Here is a 16,529-nt window from a genome sequence, read left to right as displayed (position 1 = left end):
ATGGAAAATGTGATTTATAGCACCTGGAAAGAAAATATTTGATTAACTATATATATATATATATATATATATATACTGTATATGTCATGATTAAAGAATGGTACTAGAATCCATATTTATGGCTAATGGTCAAAATTGATTCTATAAAATGAGATTCTTGTCAACCTACTGCCATTACTATTTATAAAAAATGAACTTGCCATGTATTGACTGGGTTTTTGAATGGAATATTTGTTTTTTTTTTAAAATGCACTGAAAGCTTTTTAAATCTTACTGTCTGCGTTTTCTATCATAAGATGCTGGACATGTTTCTGGCCACTGGATGGCAGCAGCACTCAGCATCTTGGTACAGACAAAGCACTGCATCACAGCGACCTTCACCTGCGCTTTCATCAGCTCAATAATTACTGTGGGGCTGAAAGTACTCATTTGATATCACGGACTTTAAAACAAAAATTGCAGTTTTTAAATAACGCTTTTCAGAGTCTGTCCCTTGACGCCACCAATCTGACTGAGGAAAAGATTTTTACATCACACTGAACACCAAAAGCTCAGTGCCTCGGCTACAGCAGAGGAACAAACACAAACTCAGACTGTCTGATGTGTAGTTAAAATTCAAAATCGATAGTAACCTTGCCTTCTTGGAATACAAATTTAATACATTAATACAAGTTGATAGTTTGCGCGTTTGACCAAACAGCTGTCTAGAAGAGATACCATAACACAGCTCAAACAAGTCTGGCAAGCCCCTAAGCCTTCACAAGGCCCACAGCCAGGTTCACTGAGAGGTCTGAGTGGAAAGTCTGTGTGTACACAGACACCAGCGAGATGTACTGTATTCATGTCACTTTCGCAGTCCCTGGTTGTGTATTTCCCTCTCACCTCTGAACACACTGCTGCCTGTTTCATGTCCGCACGTCGCAGGCTGTATTTGTGCCTATTGGAGTGCAGCTTAAAACCTTGCTGCATTAGAGCCAGGCCTGCAGGGTAGTAAATAACAGATGATGTTCACTCTGTCCAGGTCTACATACCACAACTCTAAACAGTTTCCCTATGAGTTATAGCCGTTTACTAAAAGCCATTGCCTTTGTTATTCATATAGTATATGGTGGGATGTTAGTCAAGTATACTACTGCAGAGAGTGTTTGTGTTGGGCGCCTTTTAGTTCTCGAGCTATTGCCTAATTTGAATTTTCATGTACAAGAGGTAAATCTCCCATGAAACATTTGTATAATGTATATTTTGGGAAAAGGTAATGGCGCTAATGCACTTTCATTCCCCGTCTGTGCAAGATTGACTTCCTTTTTCCTGCTGTGCATAAAACAGAGAAAGCACCCTGGCAGTTAAATGGAAATGGTCAGTTTTCACTCTTTATTGTATCGAAAGAAAAGCTCTATGTGCTCTTTCCTTTTCTTTTTTTTGTCATGTTATACAGTCATAGGAAATAACAGACAAAGAGGAAAGCCAGTGATTTAAATTTTATTTAACAAACAGAACATAATTAGCGAATTCAGAAACCACAAAGTAGCCCAGAAAACCAAAATAAAGAGCCAATTTTCTTGTCCAAAAATACACAATGCCCACCTTCACGTACTGCCTCATTCGGTTTAGTTTGGTCACGTTTGGGGAAAAAAAGAAGCTCTCAGAATCAACAGAACTACTCACAGGCCACAACACAGTTTAAATATGCTTGATTAGGAGAAATATAATTTACCAAAAGGTAAAGCCAAACAATTCCAACTTTACATTTGATTTTCTCTTATTTGGCCTTTTGGGAAACAGACGAATAGATTGATACCACTCTCTTATTTGTCTGGAGATGCAGCTCACCCGACTGTAGAAAGGCAACAAGTACCTCCAAAAATATCACACGGCTGAAATCAAAGTGTACAAATTACACCATTCACCACTTTTCCAGAGGATGTGTGACAGATTTGGCTGCACTATTATTTGGCAGGGACGAGTTGGCAGGCAAACAGTGAAGCCTTCGGGGTGTTTGTTCAGGTAGGCCACGGTTTGACGTGGTGTGGCAAACTTGTAAGCAAACAGTTGCTTATTTAAATATCCACCAGTTGCGAAGTAGCATTATCATCTGGTTCTCAGTTTCTCTAATTTTTAGAGAAAGTAATATTTGATTTTGTAGCTCCATGAAGAGCAACAGACTGAGGTGGCATCCCCAAAAGTCTAATGTTTCTCTCTGAAATCCTGGAAATGCTCAAGCGAAATACAAATACCTCAAATTTGTAGTTAAATAGAGTGCTTGACTTAATGTACGTACCATGCAACCACCGGAGAGCGGTATGGATCATCTCATCTGAAACTTCACCGCAAAATGAATAAGCATTTCCCAAAATGTCAAACTATTTCTTTCAGTGAAAATCAGCTGACACAACCGCAGGGGCCTTTCAGGGAAATAAAAGTTTCCTTTAGTCTTTGTCTGCTAACCATAAAATAAACAATGTTCTTACTTTTTGGACACTACATCCACACATACGAAAGAAACAGTGATAATTTCTTATTGTAGCACTGAAAAATAAATAAAACTCATAATGTACAGTTAATATTACACTCATCAATACCACTTCATCCATTTCAAACGTTCAGCAATGCTGGATTTCTGCTAGGTAATATTTGGTCAGGAAGGAAAACAAACCCAGGTAGAAATGTACACGGTGAGCATCTCTCAACGCTCACAACTAATTTCCAGTATTGTACACTGTAGTGACACAAACATTTCATCATTAGCAGTGAATAAAAAGCACACGCTGATATTAAGCACATTGATGCGTTTGCTTCCAATCTTTTCGTGCTCCCACCTGTGGCTCCAAGATAAAAAAGGACCTCGGCATCCCTCTAGGTTTTCACAGTGAGCAGCCTAACTTTGTCCAAGCTTTTCTTTTTTAAAAGGCACACTAGAAAACGGAGCTGTCCTTCAAATGTTCCACGACATACAGTAACTGCCAATTTTTCCCCACAAGACGACAAGCTCGAAAAGAAATCAGCACTTACTACTTTAAAGATGAGCAATGTTTCAGCGAGGCCAGCGTAACACCTGAACATATCTTGTGTTTCTTAACATTTCAAAGCAGTACATAATGCAAGAGATTAGTCAAGTGAAAATGTCCTTGGAGTTTGCTTTTACTCAGCACTCAGAAACTGATATGCAAATGACATTTTTTACACAAATGTCCCACAATAACAAGCTACATCCTTGCCACTGATGACAAACTTGCGATTTTTTTTAAAATTTCCAATCCGCTCAAGGACACATAAATATGTCATAACTGAAAGCAATTATTCACGTTCAGATTCGATACATGAAAGAGACGGGCGTAACCTGAAGTAAGAGGAGCCATCTGTAACTTATGTGGGATTTCGTATAATTCTTTCAGGGATGAAGAGGTTGATTCATCATCTTCATGTGCTCTTTCAGCATTTTAAAATGCTTCCCTGCCCACCACTGTTTATTTGGATGACTTTTGTGCAATTATAGCATCCAGCAGGCTTTAGCAACCAGCCAGAGATGGTGTGAACGGCTGCCAAGAAGCAGGACATGCAATCCACGCAAGTCCCTCATTTTACAGGCTTTCTAAAGTTGTATCTGGTACGTCTGCGTGAACATTTTCTTTACTCTGACATGCAGCAAAGACGCCCCTTTCTTCCCTGTCTCCATCCCAAATGTACATCCTCTCTCCTCCTTCCTCCTCCTCACTGATTTACATGCTCATTCACCGCCAGCGTGACCTTCTGCGGTGACAACGTTCACACTTTTTTACCCTTTGCGCAATCTTGCTTTGCCTGACATTCACAGAAGCACAGCAGGTGGTGAGATATTCAGCAGAACACTTCATTTATAACACAACAGAGCTCCCTTTCAGGCTTTTCTTCAGCCTGTAGGGTCAGACATTTCTTTGTGTTTTATTGCTAGAGAAGCACTTTCACCACAAACACACCACACTCGCCACATTCTTTCTCTGTCTTTCTACTCATTCCTCACTGTGATCTGATCTTGCCATGAGCTTCTACTTAAAAAAACAAACAAAAAAAACACTTTAACCAAGGCGACCTGAAAAACTGCGATGGAGCAGCTGGTGAAACCGCAGATTTATTTCTCCACTCCTCTGGACAATTTTACTTCTCATAAAACTAGCCAGCAGCGATGCTATCACCAGCAGACTGATGAGCTACTGTGGCGAAGCAGGACGGATGCCTCTTCAGATTACTTCTTCTCTTCAGTGGAAGTGGGTCAAGGTGTGTTGTTGTTGTGCTGTTATTACACAAAAATGTGTCTCCGTTGAGCAAACTGTACGTTTGGATTGGTCTCTGATGAATCTCAGTGGACCAACTGTTAGCTTCCCAAGGATGTGCATTAGACATGATATAATTAAAAAGCTTTAATGGTGGAGTTTAAAGTACCTGAGCCAGACTGCACACGCAAACGATCAAGGCTTGTGCCGTGTCTTTACGAAGTCTCACATGGCTTTGACAATGTGCCGAGCTGAACCTGACATCGCCTATCGAGCCTACGTGCTCCGGTAGGTCTTGATGATATCTTTGATTGTCCTCCTGCAAATGGGGCAGCACGCGTTGGCCATCTTCTTGAGTTTGAGACCGCAGGCGTAGCAGAGACACATGTGCCCACAGGCGTAGAGGACCGTGTCCACTGCATTCTCATAGCAGATGGTGCATTCATCACTCCATGAGCTGGAGCAGGATGGGAAGGTGGGGGACTCTGGATGGTTAGAGAATGGAGAGCTTGGGGTTGTACCTGGGGTGACAAAAGAAAGCCATTAGAGATATGTGAGTCTGAAGGTGAGGCAGAAAAACGGAAGAAACCTTCCAGGTAGTTCACGCAGACAGATTCAGCTCTGCTCAATGCGACGTACCCTACATCCACCGCCTCTTTTATTTAAGCTGTCAGCACTATTCCCCTATTTTTCCTGCTAATGAAGCTTCAGGACAACTTTATGCAAGAATAACTGAGTGCGCACTCCAATCATCACTCCTGCTGCCGCCATTATATGTCAGGAGTTTTGCTGTCATACTGCCGGCAGCTTGGGACGGTAGTGATGTCAAGGATCGCTGCTTCACATCACCAAGGTAAATATTTGCTTCATGCACTGACGTGCTTATCGTGACTTGACGTCTTGGTGCTGTTCAGTCAGCGTTTGTGTGCTGCTGGCTGTTTCACTGCTCTGTTGCACCTCTGCATTTTAATAAATTTAAATTTCATAAACAATTTTTTTATAAACACAATGGAAAAATCTGGAAAAAAAACAAGGCATATGGAAATACTTGAATCGGAGACCACTTCTCCGAAAAGGTACGCAAAGACAGGAAAGAATTAACGCTTGGACAAACCTGTTGAGGAGGAAAAGAGCGTGTGGTAGTTGGAGTTGAGACTTGAATTGAGGTTGATATTTAAAGGAGTGTTGAGGTTGGACTCAGAGTTGCCACTGCAAAGCATTGTGGGTGTGTTTGGTGTACATGATGGAGAGCTGGGCACCGATGGGCCTCGCAGGTCCTGGTGCTGAGATGAGCCTGGGGATAGAGAGGAAACAATACCTTTATAGAAGTATTCAAAAGTGCCAAAATTTCACATGCAAAGATTAAACATTTCACTTTTCACGTTTCAGTCGTCCGCATCTTTGAGAGTCAGAGCTGATAATTAGCTAATGTAGGAGGTTTGATGTCTTGTTGCATCTCTGTCGCTGTCTCAGCCTGTCATTCTCTCCCTTACAAGTACGTCAAATATTCTCTATCACCAAGCAGATGACTTATGAGTCTACAGTGTGTGTGGGCGTGTGAGTGAGTCAGGAGCCTATGAGTTGATGTAATCTCCCCTCACCCCCCTTTTCCTTCTTCCTTCATGAGCCCACGATACCTCTGGGTAGGGTACAAAAAACCCCCTCTCCACAGACGCTCTCTTGAGCGTCCCGTGTGATGCGTCCCCATCCGCACCCCATAACCACGGGCTCTGGCATCAGTTCTCATACTGGCACTTCATCTCTCCTCACAGAAGAGCGTACCGACCCCGATTTCACAGACAGACAAAATCTGATCGAGTCTGCCTGGCAGTCATGCAGCATTGTTGTTTGCACATTGTCCTTCAACTGACCATGGCAGGAATACTGCTACACAGTTGGTTTGGTCACTTACTTGGCGCCACCATGCTTCCATGTGTCAAATTATCTAATATCGATGGTTTTCATTCAATTCCACTATTTGCTTATCCAAATTTTCTTACAATACAATGTGGAGTGGAGAACAAGAAAAAAAAAGAAGAACCACAGATGGTGGGAAAATACAGGAAAAAAGCAAAATGCTGTGAATTCACAAAAAAAAAAAGGAAGGGAAAAAGTTAATAGGGTTTGTAAAATGTATACAGTTTGTTGCGTAACTCTAGCTACGTGCCCCGATTCGCTGCCCTGAACTCTGATGCCTTTTCCTTGGACCACTTGAACCGCTGCAGTTCAGTTTCAGCCTATGTAAACAAGTCATAGTAGCTTTTTAATCATGCAACCACCAGTGTGTTTGTGTGAAAGAAAGAAAAAAAAAAGTCAGTGGATGGAGCAAAGTCTGCATCAACACACTGCTTCTGGTTATCCGTGCTTAAACGTTCCCTAATTTACTTGCATTTAAGGTCAGCGCTGGGAATGATGATCGCAGCACTTTGCTGAGACACACTCTTCTCAGAGTCATCTGTTTATTTATTCATAAATTTATTATATATTTTAAAGCGAGAGGACGTATGCATACAGTAGCATTTAAACGGCACTCCATTAAGCACTTATGTGGCAGCTCTGAGTTAATGTGTTGGTGAACTCCAATAAGGCCGAATGGATAACCTTCTTGTCTATTCATGTGCCCTTCCATCTTCTCTTGTATTATGCATTTATGGCTGGCTGTGAGATCGTGAGTATGTGTGTCTTTGGTTGTGCTGGCAGTGCAGGAGACTTATTTGTGGTTGAGCATGTGTATAGTGGCTTTCAACACTTGTTTATTTACGCATCAAGCAATTATGGATGAACATTAGCATTCCTCCACCAAACCTAAGTTTGATATTCGCTCTCCTTTTAGCCCTGTTTTACCCCCCCACTTAACTCCTCCATGCACCAAGTACTGCATATTTTCTTTTAGCAACTAGCTTATGTGCTAATACAGTGAACTCACTGCCATGCTAAACGTGTTTTCCTGGCGTCAGGTGTGAGGGAAACTCCTTTTTTAACTGTTTTTGTCCCCCTAAATTTTGCTAAAGGTTGACTAAATATTATTCTTTCTTACCACCATACTCCAAAATCCAAACAATTATGAGTCGGCTCTAGTTACTGCAGTGCAGCCATGGGTTTTATATTAACGATGGATGTCATACCAGCATTTAAAAGAAAACAAACAAGCAAGACACAAGGAGGCGGAGGAGGAAAGGCAGCCAGATCATAAAACATACCCTGCTTTGTCTTCTGTTTTACTCTAAATGGGACCATAATTTAGAAAATGAACATCATGTTATATTAAAGAAGACCTGAATCTAGTGGTTGAGACCACAAACACACTGGAAAAGTATTTAATGAGATCATGAAATTAGCAGTAGGGTCATTTTCTTGTACTATCAGATTTCATTTGGGAACCAAAGAAGCGGGCTTCTGCTGGCCATCTGAAAGATTGTTAGATTTTGATATTCTGTTTTGACAGCAAATAGAAAAATGCTGCAAAAGCACACAAAAAACAATAGAAGTGGAACATAACTCACAAAACAAACTAGGAATTTTTGGGGGGCGACAATAACGTGAAGCAACAGCTGCAGTAGTGACAAACTAGCAGTAAACGGCTAATAGCAACATGTATCTACAGGATTATATGAATAATGCACTTGCATCTACTTCTCCATCATAACACTGATAAACTTCCGCTTCCCCTAAGCGTGTCTCGATGCAGTCCTTCACCTGCTTTGGTTTCTTTCACTTCTGCAGCTGTTCTGTCACGTTAGCGTCTCCGTGTTTTGTGAGATTCGTTTTTTTTTTTTCTACTTCTGGTGTGTTTTGCCCAGAGACAGTGCTCCTGACTGGACAGTTTTTCTGTGAACACTAGAGTCCATCTGGGAACAACAGCTATATAACATTAAGTCACTTAAACCACCTTTTCTCTCAATTCTGACGCTCAGTTTGAATTTCAGCAGGTTATCTCAACCATGTCTGTATGTCTGAATGCATTTGGTTGCTGATGTGTGATTGGCTGATACACAAGCAGCTGAACAGGTGTACTTAACAAAGTGGCCGGTGAGTGTACAGTCTATTCATAGCCAACGCATTAAGCTCCACAAGCAACAGCAAGTGGCGTGATACAAGCTGCATACAAGCTGTCCTGTCCTACTGGTGAAGGATTTTGGAGCTGTCTGCAAGAATACCTGCAGAGTGTTCTTGCATTAACTACATTTTTTGATATTTTCATTGATCAAAATTAACATAAATATGTAAAGCACAATTTTTAAAAGATGCAAGTTCAGCAGCTAATTCTGAGTAACTGCCAGGCATCTAAAACAGAGTGCTAAAAAATAAGTAGCATTTTTTTATACTAATACTATTACTATAGATCACAACTTAATAACAAATGGTTTATTTAAACCCTAAATTGAGAAGAGGTTACTTGCTGTGGGGAGTACAACCACAAAAATGAACTGAAAGATGCTGGAAGCTCTGTGGTCAGAGTTAGGTGATAATTCTCTGCTGAATCTTTCTTGAAAATAGTTAATAAATTACAGCTCATATATGTATTAATAACATTTACAACTGAAATTAGCATGTAATTACACGAGTAGACCGTTAGACCGACCCATGAAAAGATCAAATCGCTGTTTCTGAGATAACATGGACAAAATGACCACGTGAGAGCAACAGTCTCCCATCTGTTCCGCTTCACGGGCTTGACAACACCCAGCCACGACAAACTGTCACTTGCCTCACTGGCTAGATGTTTCCATGGCAACTCATGGCGTGCGGGATGCTGCGAGTGGGTGAGCAGAGACGTCACAAATGCACTCCCCACAGCTGGAGTGGGTAATGACTCGAAGAATGCTCATACCCCCAAAGAATCAGGACGGGGGGGAGAAAGAGGAAGAAAAAGGCAGAAGGAAAAGAGGAAGTACAAAGACGACTTGAGGACCAGTGTGACAGGAACTGGCTGTGGGTGGAAAACCCAGCATCGCAATTCTCCATGCAATTACATTTTAATAATGCATATGGAGGGCATCATGAGGAGCGATCACAGGCACCCTCCTGATACATAATGCTGACTGCTGGGAGCCCACGCAAGACAGAAATAACCTCTTCAGTTCCTGGTCTGACTGACTACATGAAAGCAGAGAGAGCAGAGAATCCACAGATGAATTATTATAGAAAAAAAAACTAACCAACCAGAGTATTTTGACCCTCTTTTTCATCTCAAATGTTAGATTTTCTATGAAAAGATGTCTATCCTGTAATTCTGAGCTGTAAGAAAACTGTTCTCTAAAAAATTACTCCCGGAATTTATCAAGACTTAATCTGCGATGAAGATAAACAGATCACAAGCACTCACTTATGATTCCTGCCTGCTGTTATATTTTACTGATACATGCAAATAAACTATGTCCACGCTCCAGCTTATAAAAATTCAAACTCGAAAATCCTTAAAGTGCAGGAGACTTACCACCGAGGAAATCAAAATAAATATTTCAATCTTAACCTGGTTCTGCACAAAATGAGGGCAGATGCTGAATGTCAAATGACCTGGAAAAATAACCTTTTACTGACACGAGGGCCTTCAATTTTTCACCTACAGTAAACCCTGTTTTGAAAATCTCCCAAAGAGATTCAAATATGTACAGAGTAGACTGATTACATGCTCTGAAGAGTTGAACAATCAAGTGATCTGTAGCTCTTGGACAGAGCCTGAAGGCAAATCAATTTCCTCAAAGCTCCCTGAAAAAAATCTGTTTTTACTCAGTCATAATCACTAAAGCATTTACATATAACCCATATCATTTCATTTCCAACCAAGAAATTATTTTGGAGAGCGCAATTATGTGTTCCTACTTTTTTCATTCTGAGTCCTGAACTGTGTACGCACACCCACACTTTTAGTTCAGAGTACCTTCAGGTAACGCCACGTTACCACGGTGTGAAATCTGCTGGAATCAAACCCAGCTGATACGAGTTCTGTTCATCCGACGGTACAAAGTTAACATTCACGGGCAAATCGTGGGGGTTGGATGTAAATTCCAAAAGCGATATATGAGTTGATAAAAAGGCAGAGAGCAGCCCCAGACAACAGAGGAGGGAGAAACTATTTCATGACTTGACTGAGTGGGAATTCAGCTTCCAAAGGTCATTCAACGATCACACACTCAGTTAAGAATGGAAAGTTACAACTGACACCCTGCAAAGATCTGTGAGCACATCTGATTTCCTTGAACGAAGATTTAATTATTCAGAAGGAGGAAAAAGGAACAAAAATCTTGAAAAACTGAAATCTAATAAAAGACTGAAATCTAATTACCAAAAATTCATTTTCTAAAAGGGCTGTGACTCGACAGTTAAACATGGCTTCAATTCAAGCAGCTCTTAGGTTAAAAACTCTTAGTGTTTTCTGAGGGAGTAATAACAGTGATGGAGTCCATTCTAGTGATAGCTTAGGTTATTCCTGAATTTGTTCTAATCCAAATTTGATTTAAGAACATAAAAATTGATTTTTAGGTATCAAACACACACACATACACACTCACAATGGAAAGATAAAAACATGAAAAGATCAACTGAATCTACCTAAAATCCTGAGTTGTGTGACGGTGCCGTGCAGACCGAAGAACATCCAGAGAGGCCTGGAGTTATCGACGCACAGCTGCATCCCTGCACTGACGCCATTATGGCTCATCATAACCTCCCCCTCTGCGTTCACCACAAAGCCCAAGATATCGCCGCTGTGGAGTGGCATCGCTACGCGACGCACAGCCCAGAATTCCTTGCGGTCAACTAGGGACTCTGGGTTAGACGGCAGATCAATGGGCCTCAGGGTGGCGGGGTCGCAGGATGTCACGCCATAAGAAAGCGACCCGGGCCGCGACACACCTGCTTTCACCTTCACAAATACAGTCTCTGAGCAGCGCATTGGTCGGCTGGTGAACACCAATGTCCTTTCATCACCGCGGTGATCCAGCCGAGCCACCGTGTGCTTATCCAGCACGGTTACGTGGATGCCGTGCACCGAGTGAAAGTGCAGATCATTGTCCAAATGGCTGGGCAGAAGCGAGCACTGCTGTGAGTTCTGTGAGTTTTGGGGCACATGGCAGGAGGAGGAAGAGCTCAGGGGCTGTAGCTGCTCCTCATCCTCATCATCTTCCTCCAGATGCATCTCTTGCTGCTGCAGGCTGAGGTCACACAGGCTGACGGAGAGGCGAGGGTCACCACTGCTTCGCTGAATGGCGGTCCGGTGGGCGGAAGCGAGAGAACGAGGACGCAGGCAATCCAGTGGGACCATCTCGCTGTCTGTGGAAAAAAAAAGAACACACACACACACAGCAATGTTATGTAATCACTTGTTTGTGCTGCGGTTTTTTACAGAGCACATTTAAATCTAAATTCATGCACACTGCCTTTATTTGTTCTCTAATAATTTTTATTTAGATAGCGTCCTAACTTGCAGCACCGTGGCTTATACAGCTGCAAAAAAATGAATCAATTTACAGTCTTTGCAAGTGGAAAACAGAGTCAGGAAGACTAAATGAAATTAATGTAGCTACTTAGTATTCTGCATATTTCCTTGTATAACACTATTTTGTTTCATATCCCCAGTCTGTACACTGTTTATTCATCACACCTGCCACTCTAAACAAATGGTGGCTTCCGGCTTCTCTGTTTTATAACATATTCATTCTAAAGCTCTCTCTGCACTAAGGCTTCAAAAGTATGAACAAAATTTTTCAATGTTTATATGTTCCCGAAACATATCAGCACTTTAAGTGGGGGAAAGCTATAGCTGCAGGCCCAGTGGCTCCATCACAGTAGGACATAACAGCTTTATGTAACACTGAAGGAAAAAGAGGTCCTGTGTTTGAGGCCCCGTCTCGCTGTCTCTAGCTCAGGGTTCTGTGGTTTCTTTTGCTTGTTTCTTACAGTCATGGTAAAAAGAAAGTACACCCTCTTTCACTTCTGAGGTTTTATGTATCACAACATGATGAAAATACACTGGTCTCTCGCACGTCTTAAAATTAAGTAAATGCAACCTCTGCTAAACCACATGACATAAGATTTGCACTGTGACATTATTTATTCAACAGAAACTGAGCCAAAATGCAGGCACAGCGTGTGAAAAACTACAGACATTTTTACTGCTTCAAGTAGGAATTAGGAGGGCAAGTAGGAGCCAGGTGCTGCTCATTAAATGCACTTGATTAACTGATCATCAGCAAGTGTGAGCACCTCTATAAAAGCAGAAGATTTAGCAGTTGGCTGCTCTAGTATATTCAGGTATATGTTAACACAACACCAAGGATGAAAACTTATCTTAGAAAGTCAATTACTGCTGCCCATCAATCGTCCTAGGACTGGTCATCCCAGCTAATTCTGCTAAAGGTCAGATTGTACAGTGCAACAAAATTAAAAGCTACATCTTAGACCCTAAAGGCCTTAGTTAGCAAGTTACATGTTAAAGTTCATCACAGGGTTAGGGCTAACCTTAACACTGTCCAACATCTAAAACTTTTCAGAAATTGGGTCATGCAACAGAACAATGATCTCAAGGACAGCAGCAAATCTGCAACAGAATGGTTGAAAAAGAAAAGCGATTTTCCAGTCAAAGTCTTGAATTTAACCTGAATGAAACTGTAGTTGGACCTTAAGAGAACTGTGTATAAACAAATACCTGCAAACCTCAATGAACTGAAGCAACGTAAAGAAGACCGGGCCAAAATTCCTCCACAATGATGTGAGAGGCTGATAAGGTCATTCAGAAAACAATTACTTCAAGCTGTTACTGCTAAAAGCTGTACAAGCTACTGAATCACGGGGTGTATTTAATATTTCACACTCTGCTTCTGCATTTGGGCTTAGTTTTTGTTAAATAAATGATGGAACAGTGGAAACTGTTGTGTGTCGTTTTACACCTAAGGCTAGATTTAAATAATTTTAATAGCTGCTAATGAAAGATGATTTTTTAAAACTATCCTGATATGTTAAAGCTTAGAACTGATAAAGGGTGCACTATTTTTTTTTTTTTACCATGACTTTAAGTGTGCAAGTGAGAGTTAGCACAGCTCCAGTCCTCCGAGTTTTTAAATGCAAAGATTATACTTCCAAAAATTTAATGAAGCCAGTTTATATATAGTCGTTGTCAGAGAGTAAAACCATATGTATACATCCAAATAGCTACCACAAGTGTTTACAAAACAAACTGCCTCAGCACCAGCAACTTAATATACCTCTGTCTACTGGTGACATTTTCAGCTATGTGTCTGGATGCTAAAGTCAGCTTTTTTCCTATCGTCGAAAGGTAAAGGGACTCCTAAAAACTGCATTACATGTCTCTCCATGCTCTCCACCCCACCTCACAAATAGGCCTTCCTGTGCTAAATCTGCTCACTGTAAAATAGAAACCACACGGGAGCATCATTAAAAAAAGAAAACACAACGTGAGCGTGTTTTCCATGCACACAGTCACTGCAAACAGATCATCTGCATCATGGCACGCTTGGGGACGCAGAGCCATATTTAACACGGCCATCTAAAACAAGCTAAAATTAGGCTGATTAGACATCTGAGGAGAGCAAGCAGAGGGCAGGCTGAGAGATGAGTGGCATGACAGCTCCCAGCCTCGATCTGCTTTGGGCTTTCCCTTTGAGAAGTGGATGAAGAAGGAGAGCGCAGCAGGGGACGACCGGACAAAAAATAGGGTGGGCACTTGAATGAAAGGGCAGACCTCAACATCTCTCCTTTATCAAACAAAGATGGCACATCTCCGGCTAGCCTCTGATAAAGCGCTTGACATTCATTACTACCTCAGTCAAGAGCGTGCACGACCAGGCACGAGAGTCTTATTATTAGCCGCCTTATCATCTTCAAGGCAAAGTTAGCCGACTTACAGGAGATAATTTCTATTCTTGCTATTAAAGCTTCCTGTGGTTCACAGTTTTGGTTTCTGAGATTGGCACAGCACTCAAGCCAAGCTGTGAGGGGAATAGTTAGTAACATTCAAAGAAATTTCAAGACATTGTGAAAAAAAAGATATACAAGAGATAAAAGAAGACTAAACAAAGAAAGACAAAGACGTGAGGCAAATAAATATGCATGACCTCTTCCTGGGTTTAGCCTGAAAAGAATCTGGGAAAGAATTTTACTCATGAAACTTTTGACAAAAAAAATGAAAATCTTTGGGTAATACAGAGAAATGGTGAAGCCTGAAACACCTAATACACCACATTTATCTTCTGTGCCTGATAAAATGTGCTTATGTATGTCTATCAAAATGGTTAAAACTACCACAGGGGGTACTAAGACTGAGTGTGAGCAAAATTAGATCCACATACAGGAGGCAAGAGAGACTACGTTTCAGAATTTAGAGTAAAAGTAATGAATGATGTGCTGAAATCCTGAGAAACAAATAATGGATTAATGGCTCAAATGCACTCACTGGCCACCTCACTGGGTACACCTGTTCAACTGGTTGCTAGTCCAGATATTTAATCAGCCAATCACACCGAACGAAACAAATGCATTTAGGCACGTACACATGGTCAAAACAATGTCTGAAATTCAAACCAAGTATCAAAATGGGGAAGTAAGGTGATTTAACTGTCTGTGAATGTAGCATGGTTGTTGGTGCCAGGCGAGCTGGTCTGAGTATTTCAGAAACTGCAGATCTACTGGGATCTTCTCATAAAACCATCTCCAGGGTTTGCAGAGACTGTTCCAAAAAAGAGAAAATACCAAGTGAGCTCAGTCCTGATGAAGAAAATGCCTTGTTGATGCCAGAGGTAAGAAGAGAATGACCAGAATGCTTGAAGCTGCTAGGAAGACGGGAAGGAAGATTGAGAAAATGTTGCCTGGTCTGATGTGTCTCAATTTCTGCTCTGACATTTGGTAGGGTAAGAATTTGGCATGGATTATCCTTCCTTGAATGTGTGGGTGACTCTTGGCATGCTTTGGATCCCTTAGTTCCAAATGAGCATCGTTTAAAGTATTAGTGCAGACCACATCCATCCCTTTATGGCCTGAGTGTACCCATCTTCTGAAGTCTGCTTCCAGCAGGATAACAAAGGATAACAAAGCTTAAATTATCTCAAACTGATTTCTTGGACATGACAATGAGCTCACTCAACTCAAATAGGCTCCATAGTCTCCAGACCGCCAAATAAAGCAGCTTTGGGATGCGGAGATTCAGATCATGGATGTGCAGCAACTGTGTGATGCTATCATGTCAGCACAGAGCAAAATCTCTGAAAAAATGTTTCAATTAGGGCAGCAAACACACACACACACACACACACACACACACACACACACACACACACACACACACACACACACACACACACACACACACACACACACACACACAGTCTTCTGAATTATGTGAGAAGATTAAGCACGGTACCAACAGAAAATTCATTGCAGCTTAGGGTAACAATTTTTTGAGTCGTAACAGCTGGCAGTGCTCCAGTGGTTTCTTTAATAGCATGTCCTAAACATAATGGTAATTATGTTCTACTTCGAAGTTCATGTCCTTGCTTAAAGCTTTTGAATAGTCTGAATTCTGTTTTTTTTCCTTCTTGGTCTGGGACAAAAAACAATACTGAAATGATTAAGTGCATGGCTGCAATTGCCCCAGTAGCATTAAGAGGCCTTTTAACAGCTCCAGCTTCTTGGTCCCAGGAGAAGGAAAAAAAAAACTATTTGAAAAGAGGAACACATACCAGACTGATACTGCAGGGTCAGCGGCTGACCGCTTTGACTCTGGCTCTTTATTCCATCATTGTAGCTGTGAGAAAACATCAGTAATCAGAGCAGCTCAACTCCTGCTACACATTATGGGGACATTTCTTGGCTTTGAGAAAGCAAGAACACATCCATGCCAAAATATACACCTGTAGGAAAAAAAATGTAGTCCACAGAGAGACAAACACCCCTCTGCCTCTTGCGTCGTTACACATTCAAACAAGTCCCAACATTCACAGGCATAACGTCTTCACACTGCCTGGAAAAACCTGTTTCTGGAGACGATATTTCATGTGCAAGGATGGAGGCTGTAACTGAAACCGAAATCCTGTTTTACTGTAAACGCAAGCCAGTTTAACAACAAACAAACAAACAAACAAACTGCAAACAGACAAACACACACACAGTCTAAACAAACAGTATGCTTTATATTAAGAGCTAACTGCATCTTGTGTAACTCACAAGTAATGTACATATTGCAATAGAGCTGTTTTTTGTGTACATTCTCTTTTTTGGGGAATGCTGTGCCTTTTTTAGTCATGGACAGCTCTCAGTCAGACAGTGGCG

At 41.4% G+C, this 16,529-nt stretch overlaps 1 protein-coding gene across 1 annotated transcript in view; it reads right to left on the bottom strand.

Moving 5' to 3' along the window:
* Window positions 1-1,463: 1,463 nt before the first annotated feature.
* Window positions 1,464-16,529, bottom strand: part of LOC100696677 (E3 ubiquitin-protein ligase NEURL1) — a 34,308-nt gene continuing 19,242 nt past the window's right edge. Inside the window, exons 4-6 of the mRNA XM_005474231.4 lie at window positions 10,800-11,519; window positions 5,362-5,541; window positions 1,464-4,768 (exon numbers count right to left, since the gene is read on the bottom strand). Of these exons, the coding sequence (XP_005474288.1) occupies window positions 4,524-4,768; window positions 5,362-5,541; window positions 10,800-11,519 (1,145 nt within the window). The 3' untranslated portion in view covers window positions 1,464-4,523. The remainder of the gene's footprint in view (window positions 4,769-5,361; window positions 5,542-10,799; window positions 11,520-16,529) is intronic.

Source organism: Oreochromis niloticus, linkage group LG13, assembly GCF_001858045.2.
Source record: "Oreochromis niloticus isolate F11D_XX linkage group LG13, O_niloticus_UMD_NMBU, whole genome shotgun sequence".
NCBI lineage: Eukaryota > Metazoa > Chordata > Actinopteri > Cichliformes > Cichlidae > Oreochromis > Oreochromis niloticus.
Note: the sequence above shows the minus strand (reverse complement) of the source record. Positions and strands in the feature narration are given on the sequence as shown.